Source organism: Canis lupus, chromosome 28 (assembly GCF_011100685.1).
Source record: "Canis lupus familiaris isolate Mischka breed German Shepherd chromosome 28, alternate assembly UU_Cfam_GSD_1.0, whole genome shotgun sequence".
Classification (NCBI taxonomy): Eukaryota; Metazoa; Chordata; class Mammalia; order Carnivora; family Canidae; genus Canis; species Canis lupus.
The window spans coordinates 25,600,049-25,626,874 of NC_049249.1; the positions used below are offsets into that span (position 1 = coordinate 25,600,049).

Genomic DNA, 26,826 nt, shown 5'->3' on the forward strand with positions numbered 1-26,826 from the left:
CTTCTGGATGGTTCTGCACGTCATGCTGCCCTCTTTCTTAAAAACATCAGACTTAGCATGCGGTCTTCCCCTCCTATCTTCCTAAGTTCCCCTGTGGCGTAGTGGAAAGAGCACGAGTTATGAACTCAGAAACCTGCCTTCCACTCTTAGCTCTTCCACTTACCAGTGGGCTAACTCTTCGGGAAATCACTCAACTGTGATGAGTCTCAGTCTCTCACCTGAAAATGGGGGTGAGGACAGCTACCTCACAGCAATTCTTAGGGAGAGCAACAGAGAGTGTATTTAAAGCTCCTGGCCTCGGCAAAGTAGGCACCTGGTCCCTCTTGTCTCCCTTCTCACTTCACTACTGCTTTCTTGAGCCAAAGTGCTCCCTATCCAAGCACTGTGTTCCTCGGCTTGGCATTGCTGCTGTTCTCACCAGCCACACCCCCTGGCATCATCTCTATGTGTGCTCATCTCCACGGACCTCTACAACTCAACTCAAAGGCCACTATCCCCGGGAAGTGCCATTGAGATTCTTTTTCTCATCTGACATGCCCTCATCTATGTGACAGGTTTCTAATACCACTTTATAATCATTTGTCTATTATTTATGTGTCTTTCCTGCTGGTCTAGGTCTAGAGCATCCAGCCTTGCACTCATTCTACCTGGGTGCTTGGCAAATATTTGTTCAATGAACAAATGTGTAGATACAGGACCAAAGGGGGAGCTTCTAATGTGCTCGGTTGAATGAAAGTAATGCTTTAGCCAGTACTCTAATGAAAACAATACTCAGAAAAGGAAACAGCCATATCAGAATGTGAGATGCACTCTGTGGGTGAGAAAAAGCATTTGCTTCTGCAGGAGCCACAGAAGTTATGTGGGGAAAGCAGCATGGACAGGATAAGCGACAGAAGCCTCGGACTAGGACAGCGTCTCTAAGCCTTGGCTTAGACACAGCGCCAACCTGCAGAGACGGTGACCGTCCTGTGCGTCGAACCAGACTTTTGGGATAAAAGAAATCGGAGGAAGAACGATGACTGTTTGGCAGCTGCCATAAAACATGAAAAAAGGGAAGAATGAACAAAGAAATAAGCTCAATTTAGAAACACCACACAAACAAAACAAAACAAAACAAAACCTTTGGGAAAATGAATTTGATAGTAAATGTCAAGTGGCATTGCTTTATAGTTGTGTGTGTGTGTGTGTGTGTGTGTGTGTGTGTGTGCGTGCGTTGGAGAGCCCATGTTTAAAAGCATATTAACTGGTCTTCAAGTTATAGTTTATTCATCTACATTCTAACTCCCCATGATTCCTTTTCCCTTTATTTCGGCTTAGAAATTTCTATACATGGAGAGTAAGGAGCCAATGAAGCCATTGAGAGATGTCCTTAAGAATCTGTCATTACAAATGCCCTGTGAGTTCTTAAATACCAAGAATGTGGATTACTCAGTGGGGTTGCAGAGATTCTTAAAACATTTTCGTTTTGCTATGGTAACTGCACTGATGTGATACCCTGTGAAAGGCTTGGAAATCTTGGCTCAAGGTCTGTGATCTGTAGACACACCCTTAAGAGAGCACAACATTTATTCCCTTATTCAAAAACCAATTCCCCTTTAAACCCCACCGACGTCAGCACATACCTCACTCAGGGCACCCTGGAACCTTTTCCCCTCTGGAGTGCTCTATTCTATACACTATGGGGCTTCCCAAAGGTGAGCAAGCTGAGGGTTGGCCTGCCCTCCCAAGTGGTTGAATGTTGGCTTCAGGAGAAAAGCTTTGGAATTTTCTGGAAAACTTTACTAAAGGAAGAAAAGCTAATAGCTCTTCTTGGCCAGAAAGAGAAGTATTTCACTAGTTGTTTTCATAGACTTAACCAGGGAGTTCTATCAAGATGCAATCAATTTTTTTTTCTTTTTTAAGTATCATTTTAGTCACACTATCTGCAAACTCAAGCAATCCTTATAGAGAAAAGACCCACATTCCATGTAGTCTGGTCTCATTAGCATTCTTCTCCTCATCTCCCAAAAAGCTTCATTAGGGATGAAGTGAAAATGATTATTCAAAAAACTGAAAGCAACACTGTAGAGAGTACAGACCACTAGCTACTTGGGTGGTTTCTGGGCAGTGTCCTCAAGCTATGCTATGAATTTTACATTCTTATGATAAGAATGACAATAATTACTATCTTTAATGTTTTAGGATTTTATAAAGATACAATAGTCTTTATATGCTTTATATTTCACAGCATCCATAGCTCCTAAAAAATTTCAGACTCTGGTGCCCAACATGGGTGACTGCCAGTGTGCACCTGCCTGGTGGATGGGCTTGAGGGTTAATACACATCATGCTCAAGCTGAAGCTGTTATGTCGAAATAGAGACCAACAGATTCCTTTTCAGTTTGTCTTTTTACTCCATTCTTCTAAGAAAAAGGTTTTTAAAAAATCTTTTCCATAAAAATATGATGCCAATGGGGTTAGGATGCATAGATGCTTATATCTACTGATGGCAGTTTAAGCAGATCTGACACCATACTCCAGAGTTTGGCTTCCAAAATAAATTCGGGCCATTCTTTTCCCTGAGATGCCAAATGGAACACAAACTACAGTTTTTCCAAGGGTACCACTAAGTCAGCCAAACTGAGAGGCCGTGGCCTGGGTTCCAGTGTGATTATTGCTCAGAAAATATTTCACAGTCTAAGGAAAAAACTAGGGCATCTGAACAGGATATAGATAATGATCCTGACTTATAAGGGTGTACAGCTCTTTGCTTCTGAAACACATAAAATAGTGTCATCTGGAGGTCTTGTCAGGGTTGAATAAGACCAGGAGAAGGCTTCAGAAGTGGGAGATGAAGAGGCTCTATCCTTCTGTGAGTGTGCTTCGGTGAGGACAGTTACTGAAGCATTTTGATGTTACCTAAGAGTTAAGTTACCAGAATGCTTATTCACATTGACACTTCTGGGCTCATCATTGTTTTCCCTAAATGTTTTATCTGACAAACCACTGGCTTTTGGAGATAGAGGCTACTCAGTGAAATTTGGACTTAAGAGGTCAGTAAAATGTACCATGGATGCAGAGTTTGGGTCAGGGTGGTACCTTATGGGCTAAGTACAAAAACGTCTGGTGAGGTCACCAAATGTTGGACCTAGAACTTTATGAATCATTTTTTCCCATCTGTATGGTTTGGTTGTTCCCTTGAATGCTTTCCTATGAACCCGACTGGTGAGGCAAGGCTTACTTTCTCCGACACAAACATTTGGAACAAAAAACACAATCGGTTTAACATAGGAGGGAAGAGAACCTCCTTCCTTGGCCAAATGGTCTTTCAACTTGATGCTATTAAGAAAAAAAAAAGTCATGAAAAAGCAATTTCACCCAAACTCCAGCTCCAAGAATAAGCGACTATGACACAGACAGCGGCAAATGCACCTGGCATCACAGTTCTAATTGTTTCCTTACCCGCAGCTTTTCCTCAGTCTTGGTAGATTGTTTACAGTCGGGATGCCAAACGGTGGAACCTGGAAAGACATGGTGCCCGCAAAGTGTTAAAGGAAATGGAAAGAAGCCATAGTCCTATTAGCCAGAACTCCTGAGAACAGATCATATCCTTCTCTACGGAGAGAGGGGAGTGTTAGAGCCCTGTGCCCAAGTGAATTATGACAACTCTAACCTCTAGGTGAGTTTTCCTCAACCAGTCTGAGCTTGCTCTATAAAGGTCATAATTCTAGACCACAGAGACCACTAATGGGCACAACAGTGTTTTGATTCAAGAGACATTTAGTTCTTGACTGAGCGTTGTCGCTGTTGCTTTGGACCATATTATTATCCCTTAAAAGTCATGACTGTATCTTTACTACAAGCTGTATTTAATTTAAATATAATCCATAAACCATGTTTATAGAACATCAAAACAACCAAGCAATTGAGATGAGGGAAATAGAGTCAAACCAGATAGTCTATATCCAGAAGCAAAACTCACTGAATTTTTTGTTGATCCAATTACACAGTCATTTACAAAGATACGGAAAAATCAAGCCAAGTAGTAGAAAGGTTGAAAGTTATATTCCGAATGCAGAAGTTTTCTTTAACTTTTAACCTTTAATTAACAAAAAAAGGTCTCCACTTGTGAATGAGTGAAATTACTGGTTAAGTGCCTTTTTTTTTTTTTTCTGTCCCTGAGTCAATGCTTTACCTTCTTAGAGTATGAAACCCTTCTCTGGATGGTGCTCATATCACACAACTAAGCAAAACACTTATATACCAGAGAAAGCTCTTATAAGAATCCAAGCCCACTGATATGATTTTGTATGCCTAGATATAGATGTCATTTAAAGAGTTGTGGGTAAGACCTAGATGTAAGTCTTTTTTTTTTTTTTAAGATTTTATTTATTTATTCACAAGAGACACACACAGAGAGAGGGACAGAGACACAGGCAGAGGGAGAAGCAGGCTCCATGCAGGGAGCCCAACATGGGACACAATCCTGGGTCTCCAGATTCACACCCTGGGCTGAAGGCGGCCCTAAACGGCTGAGCCACCAGGGCTGCCCCTTAGATCTAAGTCTTATGATCACATAAGGATATGTTTAAATATGGTTATGGGCAAAAGAACTGAAGGAGCCCTGGGTAAGACTTGAGCAAATAAAGTTACTAAGTTGAAAGCAGTAAGTAAGTGATATAAATTTAATAAGTGTCAGCAAGAATATCAGACCTCCCGCATTTCATTATCAAATTTTTATCTGTTCTGTGTGTACTTGAAAAGTCACTAAATTACAGTAACTCTTGAATTATTTTATACCACTGAGCTAAAATAGCTAAAATAATATTAACCACAAGATAATACCTTTTATATCAGAATAATACTTGAATCCCTATTTAACAATCATTTCTATCTTGCTTAACCAAGAGCCAAAAAAAATAAAAAATGAAACAAACAGACCAGACAGACACATAGTCCTTTCAGCATTAACATTTACTCTGAGGCTGGCTACAAAGCACAGGAAATCCTCTTAATGTGGAAAGCCAAGGGTTGGGGTGGACCCAACAGCAGCATTCGTTGTGAAGGTTCTATTGAGTAAAAGCCTTTGGCCAGAATACTGGGTTTGCACAGTGTCACACTGTTCTTCAGAGGTCAGCCACACAAGGAATGTGACTTGGGGAGAATATCAGATGCTGAGGAAGATGAACTACTCATTCTTCAAGGATGTGCCAAGAGGGCAGGCAGAGAGCGCTGAAGCCCAACTCCAGAAGACATTTACAACAATCCCTGGAATTCTGAGTATAGCCCATCTTAATGGATACTTGTTTATTTGTAGTATGAATGTGCTGCATTTGTGCACAGCTTGAAATCACTCTCTATTCAGGTTCCAGAACCATGTGAACGTGCAGAGCTGCACCCAGAGCCTTTGAGTCTCAGTTCCTAGCAGACATGGGGTTAACACACACTCTTGTGTCTTTGTTTTTGAGTGCTATGATTGACACACTAAAATCTAAAACAAAGCCTGGAGATCAAATAGAGAATAAATCTGCTTCATGCTGAAAATGCAAAGTGACACCTGCCTATTGCTAGGCAGATTCACAGCCTGCCCTCGGGAAAATGTGTCATATAAAGTCCACATGAGACCATGGTTTTGGGGGCTTGTCACTTGTCTTTATTGGGACCTTCAAAATTCAGTGACTTTTTTCATCAGAACTTTGCAAAGTCATCATTAAAACTAAGGGATATTTGGATTGTCAATTTCTCATTTACCTAGCATTTTTTAGAGGAGAATAGGTAAGACTTTGCTTTAATATTCAAGAATCATTTCTATAGACATTTCTTCGTTGTATAAAAACAACATAGAGAGCAAAGCAAACCATTCATTAAAATACACATAGTGTTAAGTGCAGAAAGACAAAGAAATGAATTCGAAGGCAGATGAGACCCGGTAATTACCAAACTAAATGAGCACCAGCTCTCATGGTTCTTGCTAATTTTACTGATAAGCCCTTGTCGATTTAATGACTCTTTTTCCAGCTAAAAATAGTAAAATGTTTGTGCAGATGGTGCTGTCTGACTGGAAGAGAATCCTCCCCTAAGCTTCCCTCTGAGAAGTTTCAGTATTTTAGGGGAGATAAAAACTAGTTATGGTTGTACACTGGGAAGATTTCTCAATTAAAAAAAATCTGGGGGGTGCCTTGGTTAAGCATCCAATTCTTGATTTCGGCTCAGGTCATGACCTCAGCATTGTGAGACTGAGCCCCAGGCTGGGCATGGAGTCTGCTTAAGATTCTCTCCCTCTGCCCCTTCCCTGCTTCCTCCCTCAAAAAAAAAATCTGATGGCCCTCTGGTAAGTAATGAGTACTTCTTTGCCACGAGAAACTTCTCCATTTCTCTTTCTACTCTGGGTATGTTTTCTCTCATTCTCTCGCTCTCTCTTTCGTTCAATAGGACAGCTACATCATCTCAATGGGATGAAATACATCTGTGATGCAATTCACCAAGTATGACGTTTTCTTCTTCCTGAAAGCCTGCGTAAGAGCAGGCTGGAGGGGTCAAAAAATCCTTCTCATAGGATAGTGAAAGGAGCAAAGACAAAGTAGCCTCTATGAATGCTTTTCCTCTTTTGTCTTCTTTCCCAAATTTCCTGGTGAAGGTTGGGAGGAGGTATTTCTGATTTTCAATCTTACCTCACCTCCGTAGCACCAAACATCAAGGCCTATTCATTTGTTCTAGAAGCAACACATTCCTTTTTTAAAACAGATTCAGGAAAAAAATAAAAAAAAAAAATAAAACAGATTCAGGGGCTCACTGTCAGCAATGTCAACTGCTTGGCTGACTAATACTAACTGACGAGGTAACTTTGGGCCACATTCATTTTGGATCTGGGGAGCCTGGCCACTAATGAAATGCCTCCTTCTCTAGAAACAAACAAACAAACAAACAAACAAACAAAGCAAGGTTTTCTTTTCCCAGATGGGAAGAACTTAATAAATTCTTGAGTCCACCTTACCTTGAAGATACATTTCCTCTCCTTCTGTGAACATCTGGTTGCATCTGCTGCATCGTGCACAGCTGGGGTGGTAATGTTTGTCACCTGCCTGCAAGAGAAGAGGTAGGGACTATTTAGTTTACACCTTGTCACAGCTCTCAGCCTCTTTTCTGGACTCAGGGATTTAGAGGAAAAGCGAACAGCTGAGGCAAGAAAAATAATTGTCCAATTGACCTAACCTCCGATACCAGCAGCCCTGGAAGCTGAAACTGACCCCATCAGAACTGGAAGGGGCTCAAAGACCGGCTATTGATGCCTGGATGATGGGGCTGCCTTGCTTCTCGGGGTTTCCGGCATCCATCTCTCTCTTGGCCTGGTCGCTCTTGGATGGTTGCCAGTCACACACCACGTGTCTGAGATGAGTCCACTCCGTCTCCAAAAATGGTATCCCCAAAACATTAATACTCAAATTGATGTGGAGACTAATACTGGTTTGTACTAATGCAATAAAAGGAAAGGATTCTCATATCTAGCAGGTTCTTGCTTTCTTAACTACACGCTCTAAAAATAATAAAATCTATTTAGCTTACATCAAGATGGGAAAAACCATAATAAAAGACATCAACAGCTTTCACCTCAGAAGGACCCCAAATTCTCTTCTTTGTTGCTTATAACAATCTTTTACCAAAGTCTTATATTGTTTTCTGAAAAAGGCATTTTACTGAGGCGGCCTTGCATTATTCATGAGCATTTCACATTCCTAAATATGACAGATGCCATCACAGCAGGTGTTGACTTCCCCAAAGCAAAATGTCACTGGACACAGGGACAATTCTGTAGACAGGTGCCAAGTCACATTAGAGTCATGCTCCAAATGCATGCCTGACAAAATGAAATCTTTCTGTTTATAGCTTAGCAAAAAATCTTCACCACCTGAAAGTTATCAAATATACTCTGCAATGAAATTTTATCAACCAACTGTGAAGCATTTCTTTTGCATCAACCACATGCAAGGCAGTTAGTGCTGAGAACCCAGAGTTAGAAGTAACTGCACCCTGTGCTTGCATGAAATCTCAACAGGAAATCAGAGGTCAGGTAGTGATTCCTTTCTCACACCCTCCAGTAGAAACTACAAAGCCACTTAGTAACCAGAGTGTGAGATGGTGGTTGGTTACTCAAGACAATCAAGTGGAAAAAAAGTGAAGTTATCTCAAAATAGAAGCCAGGAATGAAATCTGTTCAATGCTGCCAATCAGAAAATTCTAGAAGTGGTGCTCTTGTTTTGGTTCACACACTATTACTTAATTATTTTTTTCCAGGGGATGAAGGAAGCATAGGAAATGTCACACAAAGTAGCTCCTTCCCTTAGGCCACCCAGGGTCAAATGTGAGTGAAAGGGGAGAAAGAGAGAAGTCACACTAAGTTCTAAACCACTGTAGTTCAGCTGGGATGCCAATGCTGAGAGTTCCCAGCCAGTGTGGACAATCTCTGGATTCTCAAGGAAAATGTAAGTGGAAAAATTAAGGCACCTTGACAGGAAGCTTGTGTAGTCTACAATAAAAAGCACACTCCTCAGAAAGCTGGGAGTAGAAAGAGAGATCTTCAAACTGATATAGTGTATTTATCATATTTAGTGGTGAAACATTAGGTGCATTCTCAACAGACAGCACTCACACAATAGCTGACATTTTCACCAAAGTATTTAGGTTCTAGTTTTTTTAGTTTAGTTTTAATTTCACCAAACTCTTTTAGTCTTAGCCAATGTGATACAGTAAGAAGAAATAAACATGCAGGTCACCAATGAAAGAGCTCAAACAGCTTGATAAAAAAACAAAATAAAACAAAACATCTAAAACCTCACAGCTTTCCTATAGACTAGCAATACAAATTTAGTTAGTGTAATGGGAGAACAGGACTCCATTTCTAACAGCAACAAATAAACCTTTCAATGCAAGATCTACATAAAGAAAACTTTAGAATTTAATTGATGGACATAAAGGGCTAACAATCATAATGTAGACATGTTCATGGGTGGTACTGAAGGAAAAGAGAATCTAAATGTCTTTGGGGTCAAGGTCATCTCATTTAGACATGTATTTCTGGATGAGGAAACTAAATGTTTAAAGATGTCAATTTATCTAAAATGAACCTATTAATGCAATGCATTCTCAACCACAATACTCAAAGGAATTTTGTCTACAGACCTTGACATCCTGATTCTGTAAGTTCATATGGGAAAAAAAAAGTGCACAAAAATACAGACATTTTTTGAAAAACAGAGCATCAATTAAGGGGGATTTTCCCTTCCTGACATAAAAAATTATTCTAAGGCTCAAACAATTAAAGTCCTCCAATACTGGTACAGGAATAGAAAATAAATTGGTGAAACAGATAACATAGAAAAACCAGTTGCACAGCTATACACAAGATAATTTAGTCTATGATAAAGGTGGCATTTCAAATGAGTTGCAAAACAGACTATTCCATTAATGGTGAGAACAATGGATTCTCTACTTAGAGAAAGGTAAAACTAGATTCCTAGTTCATAACCTACACTGAAAAGAATTCTAGAGAGTTACAGAGGTAAATATAGAAGGGTATATAGAAGATAATTTAGTATACTTGGGCTAGGAATGCTTCCTTAAACAAGGCAAAATCTAGAAACAATAAGGCAAATAATGACTTCACACACACATATAAATGTCTATACATAAGAAGGTTAAAGGAAGAGTAACAGGGAAAGATACTTGCTGTGCATTTCAGACAAAAGATTATTATCCAGAATATATAGAGTGTCTCTAATAAAAAAAATAAGTGGCAATATGGGCAAAAAGCATATATATATATATCTCCCCCCAAAAAACAAATAATTAGCTCAACTCCACCAGGAGTCAGAGAAACACAACTTAGAAAAAAAATTTTTTTCTTCATCAAATGGGCAGAGATAAAGAGAAGATTAATGTTAGGAAAAAGGCATTCTCACACACTATTGGTGAGCAAAATTCTTTTTGGGAGGCAGCTTTGGCAATATTTATTAAAATTTAATATGCATGTACTCTCTGATGCATGATTCCACTTCTAGGAAGCTATCCTACAGAAACTCTCATTACTGCTTAAAAGTATATGTATTAAGGATCTTTAACATTATTTATAACAGCAAAGAATAAACAACAGAAAGCAACCCAAATAAGAAAGTAGTTAAAGGAAATATTAAACCATATGTAGCCATTAAAAGAATGAAATAAACTTACATGGAAAGAGTTCAATTGAATGCTACCAAGAGAAAAAAATCATGCAGAAAAACAACATCTATAATATAGTTGCATAAAATACTAGCGGAACTTGTGGAGACATTGGGGTAAGTACGACTGGATTCAAATCCAGTTTCAGCACTATGTGATCTTGTGAAGGTGGCAGTCTCAACCATATAACACTCCACTGCTGACACTGCCTCACAATGATGTTACTAGGGCGAACGATCATATGATATTTTGAAAATGGTGCAGCGCACTACTACACATAATAATAATAGAAACAACAACAATTAGCAATAACTCTCTGAACAGAGGTGGTCCCGGGGCCATTCACAAAGAGAAGGCTTGTTAGTGCAATTTGGGACGCTGGCCAAAGGCCCTCTCGGTGTCCGTTCTTTTCCCAAGGACGGGCATAGGAGAGTAACTGTGTTACATGAACTGTCACATAAGGTGGAAGAAAGATACGCCAAGACCCAATGTGGCAGGGCTTTGGTCTATAAATCATCAGCAAAAACACTGCTGAGAAACAATACTGTCATAAGACCAGGGGCATCAGTCTTGACCCAGGCACTCACTCATCTCAGGATGCTGAACATGTCAAGTGATTCAGTGAGCCAGAATCAAAGGCCATTTGCAGCCAAAAAAGTCTGTTTTTGTAGCAGTGCGGGCCTGGGGGACCACAGGGTCAGGGGCTCAAGGACAAGGGAGCCTCTGCTTTGCATGCAAGAGCCACCTCCTTGCTTTCATTTCTTCTTACACTGGTACCTATGACGGTTCACACTCAAGCCCTATGCACAGGGCCAGGAAAAGGGATCAGGCCTGAACATAGATGTAGGCTTATATGCAAACTCACCCCCCAAATGGATGTAGCTGAATCAAAATCATTTACAATGGAGTCATTTACAGAAGCAGGAGAAGTATTTCAGATCGTGAGCAAGATGGAAGACTAGTGCCTATAGAAGGACAGATGAAAAACATACAATTCGTTGTGGAGAGGAGGTCATTGATTACAAACTTTTAAAGCACAGTGTGGGCTTTGTTGTGACAGGTGACCTCATAAGTGACAGTTACTAGGTACCTGGCCCCAAACTTATACCCTACAACTCTAGCTCTGCTTGAACCTGTGGGGCAAGATGCGCTGCCAAGACTCACCAGAGCTCTGCAATCACTGTTCTCCACCCATCTTTCTATTCTGCCATGTAAAAAAAAATTACAATCTGTTTTCTTCTTTTTCACATATTTAAAATGCACGTGTTAGAAGTCTACATTCTGGCTGGCATTAAACTCTATGGAAAATAAACAATTTGCTTATTTAGTTGAGTTTTATAAAGCACCTGCCTACACATTCAGAGTGCAAAAAAAAAAATGGCTTGCCTTTAATAGTGCTGATTATGTCAGACTTCTGTGGTAATTATTACTATTTGGTTAATCTCTAAATTGGAGTAGGAACTTTAGCATACAGACTAGAATACCATCTGGAGTAATACCATTTACTATAAGGCAGGATTTAGCACCACATTTAAAAATAAAATCCACTATCAGGAACAGATAGTTCTGAATACCTCGTGGATGAGGAGGCCCCCCGATAAAGGGCTACCATATTTGCAATCAAGAGATTGGATGTCATTCCTTAATGTGTTACCCGTGAGACCTCAATGATGCCACTATTTAACCTCTCCAAGCCCCCAGGCCCCTCCCCTCATCTGTAAAAAGTGAAAGGCTGGACTAGCCAATTTCGAGTCTCATTCAGCCATAAAATTCTATGATTCTGTGTGAAATCCCATACTCCTATAAGCTCACACAGCAGTGTTAACTGAAAAGCAATTTGGGTAGAGAAAGGATATTCTTGATGGCAGGGAATGGGGTTGAGGCAACGACTCTATAGTGTCCTATACCCAGGAGGATTTCTGGATTCCCCAAGCCCTGTGATGACTGCAACAGCCCACTGGGAGTAGCAAGAGAGAACCATAATTACAGAACCCATCCTTGGGCAAATAATCTGCTTGCCTGATAATCTGCTTAGCTTCTGGATGACCAACTGTGCTTTTTAGCTTTTCTTTAGCCTCTTTCTCTTGCCCTACTCCTAACACAAGCCCAGGAGATGTGGAGGATGGGCCTTGAGGTCAACCTTCAGCCATTTATAACTAATGCCCTACCTACTTCCCAAACAAAGGCTTGCAGATTCTTATCAGAGAAAGTCATGATCTATAAACAACCGGACAAAAACCTTAGAGGAAAAGAAAATATTGAGACTCCAAACTCAGGCAAACCTGTTGTGATCTGAGTTTCTCAGCAGATGAGGACAAAAGGGAAAACGGGTCACTAAAAGTCTCACTGTGTGAAAAAACGGCCGCATAACAATTGCCACTAGAGAGGCAAGGTTTTCTATTCTAAATTAGTAACAGTCAATTGTAGGCCGAACTTCCATATGATGCCACACATTGTATCAAGGCTCACAACATTCCTGTGATGTAGGTGCTATTTTTACAATCTTATACACAAGCAAAGAAGCTAACACTCAAAGTGGACAATGTACTCAAAGCTCTGAGTGCTTTCAAAAAGTAGAACCAGGCCTACCATCTGAAGGCACCGAAACAATTCTCATAGAGAGACCTTCGTTTTGGAATGGAAAATTATCTTCCACACTAATTTTGCTGATGGTTGGAAACACTGAAGTACTTCTTTCTTATATAGACCCTTGAGAAAAACCAAGGGTGTAACACTGAAAGATAATTGAATGTAGTCATTTCCATATGGGGAAGTTAAACTACCAAGGTCGAGGTTGCAGTTTTTTTTTTTTTTTTTTTAAGTTCTAACTTGATTCAGAGATGATTTGCTTAGAATACCCAAAGGAATAAACAAATTGCTTTCCTGTCCCCAAGACTTACAAACACAGCTCTGGTTGATGGTGACTTTAGATGAAGGACATGCAGACGCTTGGAGGTGAGTGTGCTGGCCTAGATCAGGACTTTTCTAATTTCACTGTCTATAAGCAACACCCAAGATCCTTTAAAAAATGGATTCGATGGCCTTAAAAGATAGGGCCTAGAAATCAGCTTCTTTCTTTGTCTTATAAGCACTGAAATGAGTACATGAATCATCATGAACTGGGGAAACACCAGTCTAGGTGATCTCCAAATCCTAAACCTGATAGTAAACGAGGAAGCCAAAGTGGGTAACAAGGATCTGGTGCTTCTGTGGCAGATGCAAGGGTGGGAAGGGAGAAGCAGAATCACATAAGTTTCCTGTTTTACTCCTGCCGAAAGGCAGTGTAGGGGCTGATTCAGCCTTCTTTATGCTTGTTGTTGTTTTCCTTGAAGCAGGAGAGGTTTCCACTGTGACTGGACTGGCTTGATCTCCAAGTTTACACTCACCTGTTCCAGGGTTTGTTTTTTTTTTCCCCAGATAATGCAGGGTCCTGAACAGACAGGATAATGAGGGTGTGCCTTGGCCCAAAGTCTGTATCCTGGGTAAAGGTGAGTAAATCAGTTTGCCCAGGCAGTGTTCACAAAGCCCAGAGGGCTCTACACAAGTCTGTACAAAGCCAACCTGCACAGATGAGAACATCCCATAGCTAGACAGCCTTAACAACCCAACTCCAGCTGCAACTCTGCTCCAAACATATGTGTGATGTCGGAGGGAGGGGTGGCAACTCATCTTCCCCAGAGAAGATGCACAAAACAGAGAGAAATATACCATTGCCTTCCAATGATCTGGTTCCCTTTGACCAGCTGCTCAAAATATAAAAGACAGCGCATCAACACCCTTTTATTTTTTAAAAACTATTTATGAGAGAGTGTGTGTGTTGGGAGAAGGGTAGAAGGAGAGAGGGAGAGGGAGGGGGAAGGAAAAAGGGACAGGAAGAGAGGGAGAGAGGCAAGGAGAGAGAATGAGAGAATCCTCAAGCAGACTCCTTGCTAAGTGTGGAACCCAATGCAGGACTCAATCCCAGAACCCTGAGATTATAAATTGAGCCAAAATAAAGAGTCAGCCACTTAACTGACTGAGCCACCAAGTCCCTTCTTTTAATGAGGGGTAAAGAATGAAAAAAACTGGCAACACCCCAGTGTAAATGCATATTGCGTTTTTTGCAGATGATTACTGCTTTCTCATTTCCTTCCAAGGAAGTAAGTGCAAAAACTTTAAAGCAGTCTTTACAATTTAATAGTGCTAGATAAATGTTATCTATAAATGTGTGCCTTCCCACAGGACCTAACCAGTCTCTTTAAATTGATCTCTAGATTCAATGCAATCTCTACTGAAATTCCAGCTGGATTATTCAGAGGGATTAAAAAGCCGATCCTAAAATTTATGTGGCAATACAAAGGACCTAGGAAAGTAAAGAAGCAAACAAAAAACAACAAAAAAACTTATTGAAAGAATAGAATAAAGCTCGTGGACTTAAACTATCTGATTTCAAAAGCTTCTATAGAGCTAGATGTTATCAAGACAGCATGGACTGGCATTAGGATAGACATATAGGTCAATGGAATAGAAGAGAGATTTATTCCGAAATAAGCCCCCACATTCATGGTTCATTGATTTTAAGAAAAGTGCCAAGGCAATTTGATAGGGAAGGGATAGTCTTTCCAACAAATAATGGTGGGACAGTTAGATATACATATTCAATGCAACCCATACTTCACACCATAAATGAAAAATGAACTTAAAATGGATCATGGACTTAAATATAAAAGCTAAAACTATAAAACTTCTAGACAAAAGCATCAAATCTTTGTGATTTGGGTTTAATACTTATATATTCTATAAAAACAATCCATAAAATAAAAAAATTGATAAATTGGGTATCATCAAGATTAAAATTTTTTTCTCTTCAAAGACATCATTAGGGTACCTGGTGGCTCAGTCAGTTAAGCATCTGCCTTTGGCTCAGGTCATGATCTCAGGGTCCTAGGATCAAGCCTACCATTGGGCTCTCTGCTCAGTGGGGAGTCTGCTTCTCCCTCTCCCTCTGCCCCTTTCTCTGCTCATGCTCTATGTCTCTCTGTGTCTCTCTCAAATAAATAATATCTTTACAAAAAAAGACATCATTATGAAAATAGAAAGATGACCCACAGATTGGAAGAAATTTCTACAAATCATATGTCTAGAAAAGGACTAGTATCCAGAATATTTAAAAAACTACATTTCAAAATAAGAGACCAACTCAACTGAAAAAAATGCACAAACGATTTAAAGAAACATTTCACAAAAGAAGATATACACATACTGAATGAGCACATGAAAATATTTTAAATACCCTTAGTCATAGGGAAATAAAATGAAAACCACAATGAAATACCACTACACATTAGCTACAATGGCTATAATTAAAAAGACTGACCATACCAAGTGTTGAGGAGGATGTGGAAAAAGAGATACACTCATCCATTGCTGATGAGAATGTAAAATGGTGCAGCTAGTTTGGAAACCTCTGGTAGTTTCTCAAAAAAGTTGAACATAAATATATCACGTGACCCAGTGCTACCACCCCTAGGTTTTGAACTAAGAGACATGATAACATATGACCACACAAGGGCTTTTGTGCAAAAGTTCATAGCAGTGTTATTCATAATAACCCCAAACTGGAAACAATACAAATGTCTCTCAGCTGGTGAACAGATAAAGTATGGAACATTCAAATAATGGAATACGGTAAACCTATTTTTTTTAATCAAAAGGAACAAACTACAGATACGTGCAAGAACACAGGTGAACCTCAATGGCATGTTAAATGAAAGAAGCTAGACACAAAAGACTACAGATTGTAGGTCCATTTGTGGGAGGTCTCTAGAAATGGCAAAATGAAGGTGATATAAGGTAGATGAGTGGTTGCTGGAAATGGAATGGGGACAGAATGTGGGGCAGGATGGACTGCAAACGAGTAGTCATGATGGGGTGGTGAAAAGTTCTAACACTATGTAATAGTCACATGTAGTATAAAAAACAAACTACACTTACAATGAATAAATTTTATGGTATGTAAACTATTCTTTGACAAAGAGACATGAGAAAGAAAGAAAGAAAGAAAGAAAGAAAGAAAGAAAGAAAGAAAGAAAGAAAGAAAGAAAGAAGAGGAAGAGGATAGCAGGGGTTCGGGAGGGAGGGAGAGAGGGCGGGCAGGCATATCATTCCACAGAACATAAGCCCATGCCCCCGCACCGACAACCCCCCTCACAATTAACCTTCCCTTCCCCTTCCACCCGGAATCCACAGGCCCCCTCCACTCCTCCCTCCTTCCCTTCGCCCGGTTCCTGTAAGGAAAGGAAAAAAGAAGACAGTGGGGTGGAGGGCAGGAAACCTGAGTGGGGTGCATGCATTCATTTCTTCTGGAGGCATAGTGTCTACATTATTTTGAAAGGATGTTGAAAAATATGGATTCTTTTTCCAGAATAAAATGGACCTTTATATATAGAAAGCTAGATATACACATGTAATATTTTATTATTAGCAATTATCTGAAGATTTAAAGGTTTCTGAAAGGATTAAAAAATAATCTGCTAATCTAATTACTATTTCTCTGTCTTCAGAAGAACTACCATTCTTTTTTGTATAAGAAGAGAAACCGGACTATGGAGAGAGTAACTTGCTCAGGACTACACACGAAATCAAAATGAAAACCTGGACAACCACGTTCACCTTAGTGTAGCTACTGGGACTCTCCCAGGCTGGTTCTTTGTGTGCTTTTACACACAATAGTTAACTGGATGCTTTTCTGATCCTTTGTAATAGGCGATATGATTCTTCTTGTTTTGTGATGATCAGACTGAGGGCTCAGAGACCCGATGACTTGTGCGCCAAGACCAAGGTCATACAGCTAAGTTTCAGAACTAGGAAACATCCCAGATCTTAGTATACAAATTCGACTCTCTTGGATAAATACCACCACAACACCTACAGGGCTTCTCATTTCAGAAATCTTAGGCAACAAGAAAAAGAATTCCTGTGTGATGCAAAAGATGGTTAAGATGATTGAGAAGAGACATTTTATTAATATCTATCTTGGATATTTTTCCAAATTTTAAGGCAGAGCAAATAACTACATTGAAGGCAAAAACGTAAATCTGAAACTAATCAAGGTAAATCTCTACATTTGAAACTGATCTTTTCTCCCTGGTGCTCCCATAGCTCTGTGCTTGCACTGTCAGATGTGTTTGCTTTTGCCTCCGGTTGTTATGGCTGGACTGTCTGCCCCACCCCATTGTGCAACATGCAATGGAAAGAGATGGGCTTTGGAAGCAAGAGGACCCAGAGGTCTGCATTCTGGCCTTGCAAACATTGTGGCCTTGGGCACTTTTCTAGAATAATTTCTTCATCTATAAAAACTAGCCTAGAAAAATCTACCATGTAGGATTATTATAAAAATTAAACAACAAAAGGTAAGTTGATAGCAATGTATCTGGTAGCCATCAATGTAGATGAGCTTTTTCTCTTTCTTTCACACTGGATTATGCATTCCTTTGAAGACATGGGCTACACCAGTACCTCCATAACTCCAGGATCTCTCTTGCTCTCCATATAAGGGCTCTAGAAATGTCTTAGTAGATTAGTGTTAGAAGCTCTTATCAGAAAACCTCTAAATCAATTAGCCACACTGTTCCCTGCACAATTATGGCAGCCCAAAGGGAAGTAATGGATGAACTTCAGTGCCCCGGGTACAATTTCATTATTTACTTATTTCCAGACACTGTGCTAAGCTCCTCATAAACCATATCCCATCTGACCCTCCCTGCAGCACTGAGATGTAGGTATTATATTCCTTTAACAGATAAGGAAATCAAATGTTAGCAAGATCGAGAAATCGTCCAAGGTTACTCAGCAAGGTACAGAACTGCCATCTGAACTCAGGTCTGTTCAGCTCCACACTGCAGAACCACCCCCCTGTAGCCTTCCCAGCCCTGGGCAGCTCAGTTAATGAGGGAGGCCCCCTGTTGAGATCTGCCCTGGCTCTTAGAACTTTTATAGGATCATCTTTCAACTTCTTTGTCTTTCTCTACGGATACAAATAAAAGTTTGTCATGCAAAACTAAGGCTTCCGTATTTTATGATTTGCTAATGCTAAAGACAGACTAGATAATTTAAGTTCTTAACAATTTTACTTCCATTGCCCCTCCTGCTCCCAGCTATCTACAGTGTAATCAAATGTTATTTAAGAAACCACTCTAAATAACACCAAGAAAGCCAACTATCCTAAGTGTGATTCCTCAACATAGGCGATCTTCATGGTATGGGACAGTGTGATCCTAAATCCTTATAGAATAGGCCCAGCAGCTTTATCTAGGCTGTCTGTGGTTTCCAGATTCAACAATAGCAAAGTCATGCTCCCAGGTACCAAACTTCCTTGAAACTGATGAAATAGCATGGTTGACGTCATCCCATCATTCTCTTCCGGTAAGTTACTAAGAAATACAAATGGGTTAGAGGGTAGCCAGTGACCTGAGGATTTGGTGTTGAATTTCCTTGGGTGTTCCGTTGAATTTGGTATTTCCTGACCAGGTGCTTTGTTTGTGGTTGTTGCAATCTGTTTCACAGTTTGGTGCTTTCCTTTTTTTGGTTAACAAAGAATGTCATGCATTTTACCTGTCCTATCATATTGTTCTCCCTTACAAGGTAGGTAGGAAGTCTTGAATATACTTTTTTCTCCCTCTTTGGAGTAGGAAAGAGGAATGCCTTTATTTTTTCATTTAGGTAAACTTCTTTATTGAAGTATAACATACCCTGAGAAAAAAAGCACAAACTCTTAAGTGTACAATTAAATGAATTTTCATAAATGCTCCGTATCTTCTGACTGCCACCCAAATCAAGAATGAGAACATTATCTGCACACAGAAGCTCCTCTCATGCTCTCTTCCAGTCATGTGACTTCTATTCACTATGCTGACTTCTAACTCCTTTACCTAGTTTTGAAGTTTACATAAACGGAAATAAATATGTCTGGCTTCCTTTATCCAATGGTACTAGAATTATCCACGAGGCTGCGTGTAGTTGGTCCTAATTACATCTTGTGTTTGCATAGTATTCCTTTGTGTAAATATGCTACATTTTATTTGTCCACTCTTGGTGGGCAGTTGGCTAGTTTGAAAGCATTGGCCATACTGAACAGTATTGCTGTGAAAACTCCCACCCGCGTCTTCTGATGAACTATATAGAAGTTTCAGTTGTGCATATACATAGGAGCAGATGGCATATGGCAAGGTCATTGGGTATGTTTATGTTGAGCTTTAGCAGCCATTGCCAGACTGTTGTTCAAAGTGGGTTTTGCCTTTTATTACAATTTTAATCTGAGAGGAATTAAATAAGAAGAATCAAATTAAGAGCACTCTGCCAAATGGATACCCAAAGTGTTTTTCTAACCTCTGTGAAGTGAATGATTTTTTTTTTTTTACATTAAATGGCCTCTAAGTAGAAGCTCTGTAGCTTAATCCCCTCAGGTCTCCATTATTCCTTGCCTTCCAGAGAGAGTGCCACTGAGCAGTTTTCAATCCTTCTTTCATCCTTGTCCTTCTGTTGGCCATATCCTCTCAACGGATAGGGAGATGTAGATGGAATGCAAATAATGCTCATATTTAAGTCCTAAATTGACTCAAAATCAGCAGTCGATGGCTGGGGTTGCCTGGGTCACTTTGCAGAAGGCTTTGCCACAAGGCCTCAAAAGTGCCTTCTAGTTAGAGCCAAGGTCCACTGGAAAGAGTAAATAAGAACTGGGTTTGGAAGGCTGAGGACTTCAGTGGCTACTAAAAGATCTAACTTTTCTTCTCATGATTGAACTTAAACATTTCATATCCATTACTTTTATTGGTAACAATACCCTTTGCATTTGTTCTATAGCAGGACATTTAGAAAGCATGTTCCCATTTAATCCACCCAGTGCTTTATGGGGTACCCTTATTACTTTTATGCCTATTGATAGGCTTAGAAAAATCTTCAAAGAACTAGTGTTCAAATCTATGTGCTTTTTTTTTTTTATTATTTTTTTTATTAAGTCCACTCTCTCCCTTCCTCCCACAACCTGCTACATGTCAAGGGTCAAAAAGGCTGAAAATTACTTTGGTGGCTTGGACAGCTTAAAAATAAAAAGCTTCTATCCTCTCTTCTATAAATTACCATGAAGGGATGCAGAAGCTAACCACCCAGGTGAGATCCAGTGGAACTTTGTAAGACTATCCCTCACACAATAGTAACTCACTTGAAGTGATGATCATTTAGGATCGTTGACAAGGAAAGAATCTTGGTTCTTGGGGCCTATTTCAGACATGTTATTAGGCTGCCCCAGTTTTCATATGTGTGATGTCAGGGGGGTGGAAAAGAAAAAGGTGGATGTCTGAGAAATCTGTTATGTTGAAAATTTCTGAATGAATGGATATACTGGGACCCAACTGCTCATTTCCCCCAATCCTGTGTACTTTCCAAAAAGACTTGTATGTTCTAGAGCATTAAAAATGTGTAAGATACTGGTACTGCCTTGCTTGCAGGATTGCTGTGAAGGTAAAAGAAATGTTAATTATACATAAATTCACTCTGTTTAATATGACACAGGGAGAGGATGAACTAGGCTGTAAAACACTAGGTGACTTTAGGCCAGTTTCTTTACAGATACTATACTCTAAGAGGAATTTTCAAGGGGTCTCTTCAGAAGTTGAAGCCCAGAGGGAGAGACTCTTGGGATCCAATAGAATATTGGATAATACTGGACAATAGTCAATGTGAACATTGACTAGGATGGCAAGTCAGCTGCTGCTCTGCGTGAGGTGAAAATTATTAGTGTAGTTCCTGGGAAGGAACAGTGAAAAACGCATCATGCTTCTGGTTTAATATGACTCGCTTTTCAAACTCAGCCACCACCCTACCGTCAAGGTCAAAGGTTTTACATCCTTTCCTTTCTTAACACCAGAAGATAAATATTTGCCTTTAAGTTCAGCACTTTTGAAACCTAATCCCAGTTAGATAATTTTTGTCTCTTGCGCAAGGGCAAACGCTTAAGGTTCCTTATTACTCATGATCTCATTCCTGGTCTCCCTTCCAACACGAGAGCATGCTAGAGTCAGGAATGTACAACAGCAATCCAGTCTTTTCCATGCCAGCTGTTCCAAGGCAATCAATGATCAATACACATGTCCTGGTGGCCAAATGGCACAACTAAATACATGGGAGTGGGGTGGGGTGGGAAGGAGTATGGTGGGATCAGATTACAAAACCCACCCCCCTTTAGCAAATGTCTTAGTAATTAATGACTTTGTCACTTGTAGGAAACATGCAAAACGCAGGAGGTTTTTTTGTTTTTAATGAAAACTTCTAAGTTTGTTATATAGTGTGCAGCAAATGTGTTATCCCAATTCAGTAAGACTCCAGTTTGTCAATTGCTTTTCTTAGCCAAGTTGCTCTCTCTAAAGTACATTCCAGTTCTGTGATTTCTGTCTTTCTCTGGGAATTACAAATGATTCCCCAGCCCAACCCATTCTTTCTCCTTCCCAGTATTTCTATTCTAAAATAACTCTTAAAGACCTTGATAGGAACTGGGTAAGATGCAGAGCCATGTATGTGGTCCGTGCCCCACTCTGCAGTCCTGGGTGATCCCTTACATGTTATTTCCACTAAAACCATTGCTCTGAGTTATCACCTCCTTTACAGATGGTTCAGCTCTTGGGCTGCCGAAAGCATACTATCAGACTAAAAATATTTTTTCTTCCCCAGGGTTAGAGGAGCCTCGGGGTGGGAACCAATACTAGAGCAGTCGGAAAAACACAGCTTGCTTTTAAAAACATCCTTGTCTGATTTCCTATCCCATTGTGGCTGGACTTCACCCCTTTTAACAAAAACTATGCTTTCCAGGCCTGAATCTACAGAGCCCAGACTCTATCATTTCATTGGGAGCAGTGAGGAGGGGTGCTTCTACTCACTGAGTGTCAGTTCTGATTGCCAGTAGGAAGAAAAAACAGGGTGGAAAGTAAATAGGGAGGGGAGGCATATGAAAGAATTCAAGACCCCTGGGTTTGGCTGTACCCCAAATCAGAGCCCAGTGAAGGCAAGGCTCGTGTCTCTGGATGACAACTAAAGCATTTCTGTATCCTGCAAAGAAACAGATAGATAGGCAGATTTACATTCCAGACTCTACATGCTGGGTGGGTGCTTCCCCTGTGCTGAATCCTCTGGATTCTTCTGGAAGGATAGGTCTCGGGGAGTGTAGCCAGGATAAGCAGGGAGTGCTGTGCAGGCAGGTTATCTCCCAACTGCCATGCCTCAACTGGTCGCAATCAGGTGACAGGGGACCTGCCAGAGCCAAACCAGTGACCCTGCTATGGCTGGACGCTGGAACCCTGATAACAGCCTAAGTCATATACATCAACCAGTGATTTAGTGAACTTTGGGCTCCATTTTCTGTACTCGTACAGCTCTGTAACCTTCAAAGTATCAGACTGTGCCACCAGAGCTGATGTCAAGCCTGCATTTGGCCTCAGGGCAGCAGACCAGCCTGAGTTCTGAGGTATGAGCATCTAAGTACTCCTTAGTAAAGTCTACCAAACTTAAAAGTCAGAGCCAGCTAATCCTCTGATGACAGACAGACAGATGGATAGACAAGAAAAGCCCCGCTGCCCACGCAAAGCAGCTGCTCTGCAAAGAAATGCTGGTGTTGCCTCTGTGGTCAGTCCTCTCTCTCCCCAACTGCTAATCAACCTAAACTCTGAGGCCTTTTACCAAGCTAAGGACATTTAAATGTCAGGATAATTTTTATTACACCCCATGTGGATCACAGTACTCTCTGGATAAGAAGCTTTTGACACTGCCCATTACATACAGACAAAGTTAAACTTCTAAAACCCTGGCATTCAACAACCTCTGTAATCTGGTCTCAACTGCTTGTCCAGCTTTAAAAAGTTATAGGAGCCCCTCGAGAGAGAGAGATGGAGTAGCTCTGGGGCAGGGCTTAGGCATCAGTAACTTGAAAAAGCTTCCAAGGTGACTCCTACATGTGCCCAGGTTATATACTTCTAGATGAGAACAAGTCTTCCCCAGCTCCCCTGGCTTAGGCATTCCCTTCTATTTGCATTTTTTTCCTTGTTCCAAAGATACACTTTTTATACATTAATATAAAGTAGACACATATTTATCTCATGCAATAAATTATACTATAACTGCTGGTTAATTAACACATTTTCCCACTAGACTTGAGCTTCTCAAAAGCAAGGACACTTTGGGGCACCTGGCTGGCTTAGTAAATAGAGCAAGTGATTCTTGATTCAAGGCTGTGAGTTCGAGCCCCATGTTGCATGGAGAGAGTACTTAAAAAAAAAAAAAAAAAAAACCTTAAAAAAAAAGACAAATGAATAAGGACATTACCTTATTAATTTTTGTATTTCCAGAGTCCAAAAGGTTTTGAGCACCCATTAAGTATTTTTTTTTAAATAGTCTATTTTATATAATAGAATATCAGTGTTCCAAGCTTGGCTCAGATGCTGAATTATCTTTTTTTTTTTTAAAGATTTTATTTATTTATTCATGAGAGGCAGAGAGAGAGAGAGAGAGAGAGAGAGGCAGAGACACAGGCAGAGGGAGAAGCAGGCTCCATGCAGGGAGCCCAATGTGGGACTTGATCCCAGGTCTCCAAGATCACACCCTGGGCCGAAGGCAGGCGCTAAACCGCTGAGCCACCCAGGGATCCCAAATGCTGGCTTTTCTAGGGTCTTTTTCTCAGTGGTCTCACCTGGACGTGATCCCTCCCTCCTCTACTCTCTGATAACATTTATTTATTTCACTCAAATGGCCTTGAGCTTGTAGATATTTATGTGTTTTATGACTTCTGCTAACATTTTGAAAAAGATTTTATTTATTTGAGAGAGAGGAATACGAGCGGGGGGGGGGGGGGGGAGGAGCAGAGGGAGAGGGAGAAGCAGACTCCCTGCTGATCAGGGAGCCCAATGTGGGGCCCGAACCCAGAAGCCTGAGATCATGACCTGAGCTGAAGGCAGACACTTAACCAACTGAGCCACCCAGGCGCCCCTGACTTCTGCTAACTTTTAAGTTCCATGAAGGCGGGGACTGTGTCTTTTATAATTATATGTTATAACTATAATTATGCAATCAGCTAGCATAGTAAAATCACAAAATGTTATATTCTTGTTTAAAGAATGCATTATACATCAAACTAGCAGACCAAAAATGTGTTATCTAAGTATAGCACTGGAGAAAATTGTAGCACTGCGGAGCAATGGTGGAATAAATTTTTGAGAGCAAGTTATATTGGTGAAGCCACATTAGGATTTTGTTCTATTCTAAGCTATCTCTTCCCTCTAAAAACTCTTTTTATACCTCCTCACCTCTTTCTAGAATAGTCCTATTTCCTGTAATTTTCCTCCTCGTGCCTTTCCTGGAAAAGAGTGATTCTCATTCTTTCAGTATCCAACAAACAGGTCACTTGCACAAAATACTCCCAACTCTGAGCAGAAAAAGACCACTGTCTATATTCTCCAATATTCCCCTCTAGCTGCCCGGAACATCATAAAATTTAAAGGCCTCCCTCTCTTATCGGACCAAGTAGTTCTCCCTCTGCACCCTCTCAGACCTGACCTCGGTGGCATCACTCTCCTACCAACAAACTATCTTAGGTGGACAGATGCTCTCTCAGTGTCTTCCTGGAGCAGAAAAGCCAGCCCAGGCAATCCTCATCCAAGACAAGTCAATTGCCTTCTGTCCAATTAGGACAGTACAGCTGCCCCACTTCCTTGCTGCAGGCCAGCGGGGATGAGTACAAGATGACTCAGATGAACATTGCAGGGAGGCGGGGAATACTTCTATCAAAAGTAATCAGTCTATTAAAGGCAGGCGTGTGAACAAAATGCCGTTTTCTCTTGTGCATAAAAAGGCCAGTACTAGTGATCTGAGGAAAGAAAATGTGTGCCAACCCAATGCAACGCACACATGCTAAATACTAGGATATATTAATGTCATGCGAAATCCTCGAGGGCCAGAGGCCCCTCCGCGTGAGGTCAAAAGACTTTAGGCAGGAGCTTATTCATCTTTGTATCCTTGATTTGTACAAATAGTAAGCGCTCAGTAAGCATTCACTGCATGAAACACTCTGGGCACAGATCAAGAAGAGGGGACAGTGGTTAATTATGATTCAAGAGGTCAGAGAAGACTCCGTGGAAAGTGGACTTATACATTGAGATGAGAGATGAGCAGACTCTCCCTTTCATTCTATATGTATCAAAACACTAGGATTTTTTCCCCTATCGCTTGTACTGTAGTCAAGAAAATACCATCTGGACTACTCCATTCATGCTGTTTCTCCAACAAACAAAAGTAGGCCTGGAAAACCAGACATTTCTTTATCTAAAGTTACTTTTCTATGTAATTTCCAGGTACGGCAATCACCTGACAGTTCATTTCTTAGCCCTCGTACATTTAACTGATAAACAGGTTGACCCCAGACCAAAAATTAAAGAAGAGATAAAGAAGAGAGAAGAAGTCTGGTTCTTCATTGCAGAAAAGCAGCTTTCTTGGGAGAAAACTGGGTTTCAAATGTCACTACCATACAATATAATGGCTGAGAACAAAAAGAAATTAGCTTTATTTCAGTAATAGCCTGTAGTGTGCCACCTCTTAAATCAAGCAAAAAGTAATTATCTCTCTCTCTCTCTCTCACACACACACACACACACAAAACCCACTGGCAGCAACATCCGACAGTAAGGATTTCACACCCAATTTATCCCGAGCTGGTTTATACTACATCATAGCAATTTCACCACATCAACATGCTTCAATTCACCCCTTCCTACGCTACAGTAAATACCCAGCAGTTGAAGTCCAGCTCAGTGTGCGGCTCTACTGTGCTTAGAGTCAAGGTGAATTTAGAGCCCCTCACTAGGGCAGCCCTGGTGGCTCAGCGGATTAGTGCTGCCTTCAGCCCGGGGCGTGATCCTGGAGTCCCGGGATCGAGTCCTGCATCGGCCTCCCTGCATGGAGCCTGCATGGATCTCCCTCTGCCTGTGTCTCTGCCTCTCTGTGTCTCTCGTGAATAAACAAATAAAATCTTTATAGATCAATCAATCAATCAATCAATCCCCTCACTCATTCTGGTGGCCGGGGAGACCAAAGGGTGACCTGCATTAGCTAGGAATGAAAGACCCACTAAATGGGGTTTTAGCACTTTCTGCCTCATCCAGAGCTCACTGATATGAGCAACTGATTTTTCTGTGAAAAGTGATGAATTTGGTACTACCAAGAAAGATATCCCTTACCAAAGAGATGCCAAGGATTAGTGTTCTGGCGGATCTACTTAGTTCCTGGGATGGCCAAGTTTGGGTCATGTTATAAATTTCCAAGGCAGAGACTCTTGAGAATGTTATCACAAGCCTGAAAAGTTTCCAAACGAAGCTATCCCTCAAATGATTATACCAGCCGGGTCACTATGTCTGATCTTTAGGCTGTATGGGCATCTCCTCTGGGATTATCTACAGATTAGTTATCTTAGGTGGCTTTCTCTATGCTGATCGTAATAGACTCAGAATAAAAAGTTATTTTCTACTAGTAGCTAAAGGCAAACATAATTAAGCAGTGAAATGAGCTTTCTGAATTATGAGTGATTTTGGTAATTTACTCAGTCCCCTAAATTAATTGTAA

The 26,826-nt window shown here is 40.6% G+C and overlaps 1 protein-coding gene across 23 annotated transcripts in view; it reads right to left on the bottom strand.

Annotated features, from left to right (window-relative positions):
* The window catches only part of ABLIM1 (actin binding LIM protein 1), a 284,701-nt gene that overhangs the window by 41,772 nt on the left and 216,103 nt on the right, over window positions 1–26,826 (bottom strand). For 15 of the 23 annotated variants that reach the window (XM_038578863.1, XM_038578864.1, XM_038578861.1 and 12 more), the window contains 3 exons: window positions 6,974–7,061; window positions 3,442–3,500; window positions 947–1,030 (listed from right to left, as the gene is read on the bottom strand). In XM_038578863.1, coding sequence (XP_038434791.1) covers window positions 947–1,030; window positions 3,442–3,500; window positions 6,974–7,061 — 231 coding nt within the window. The remainder of the gene's footprint in view (window positions 1–946; window positions 1,031–3,441; window positions 3,501–6,973; window positions 7,062–26,826) is intronic. The other 8 variants (XM_038578881.1, XM_038578878.1, XM_038578877.1 and 5 more) reach the window with 1 other exon arrangement.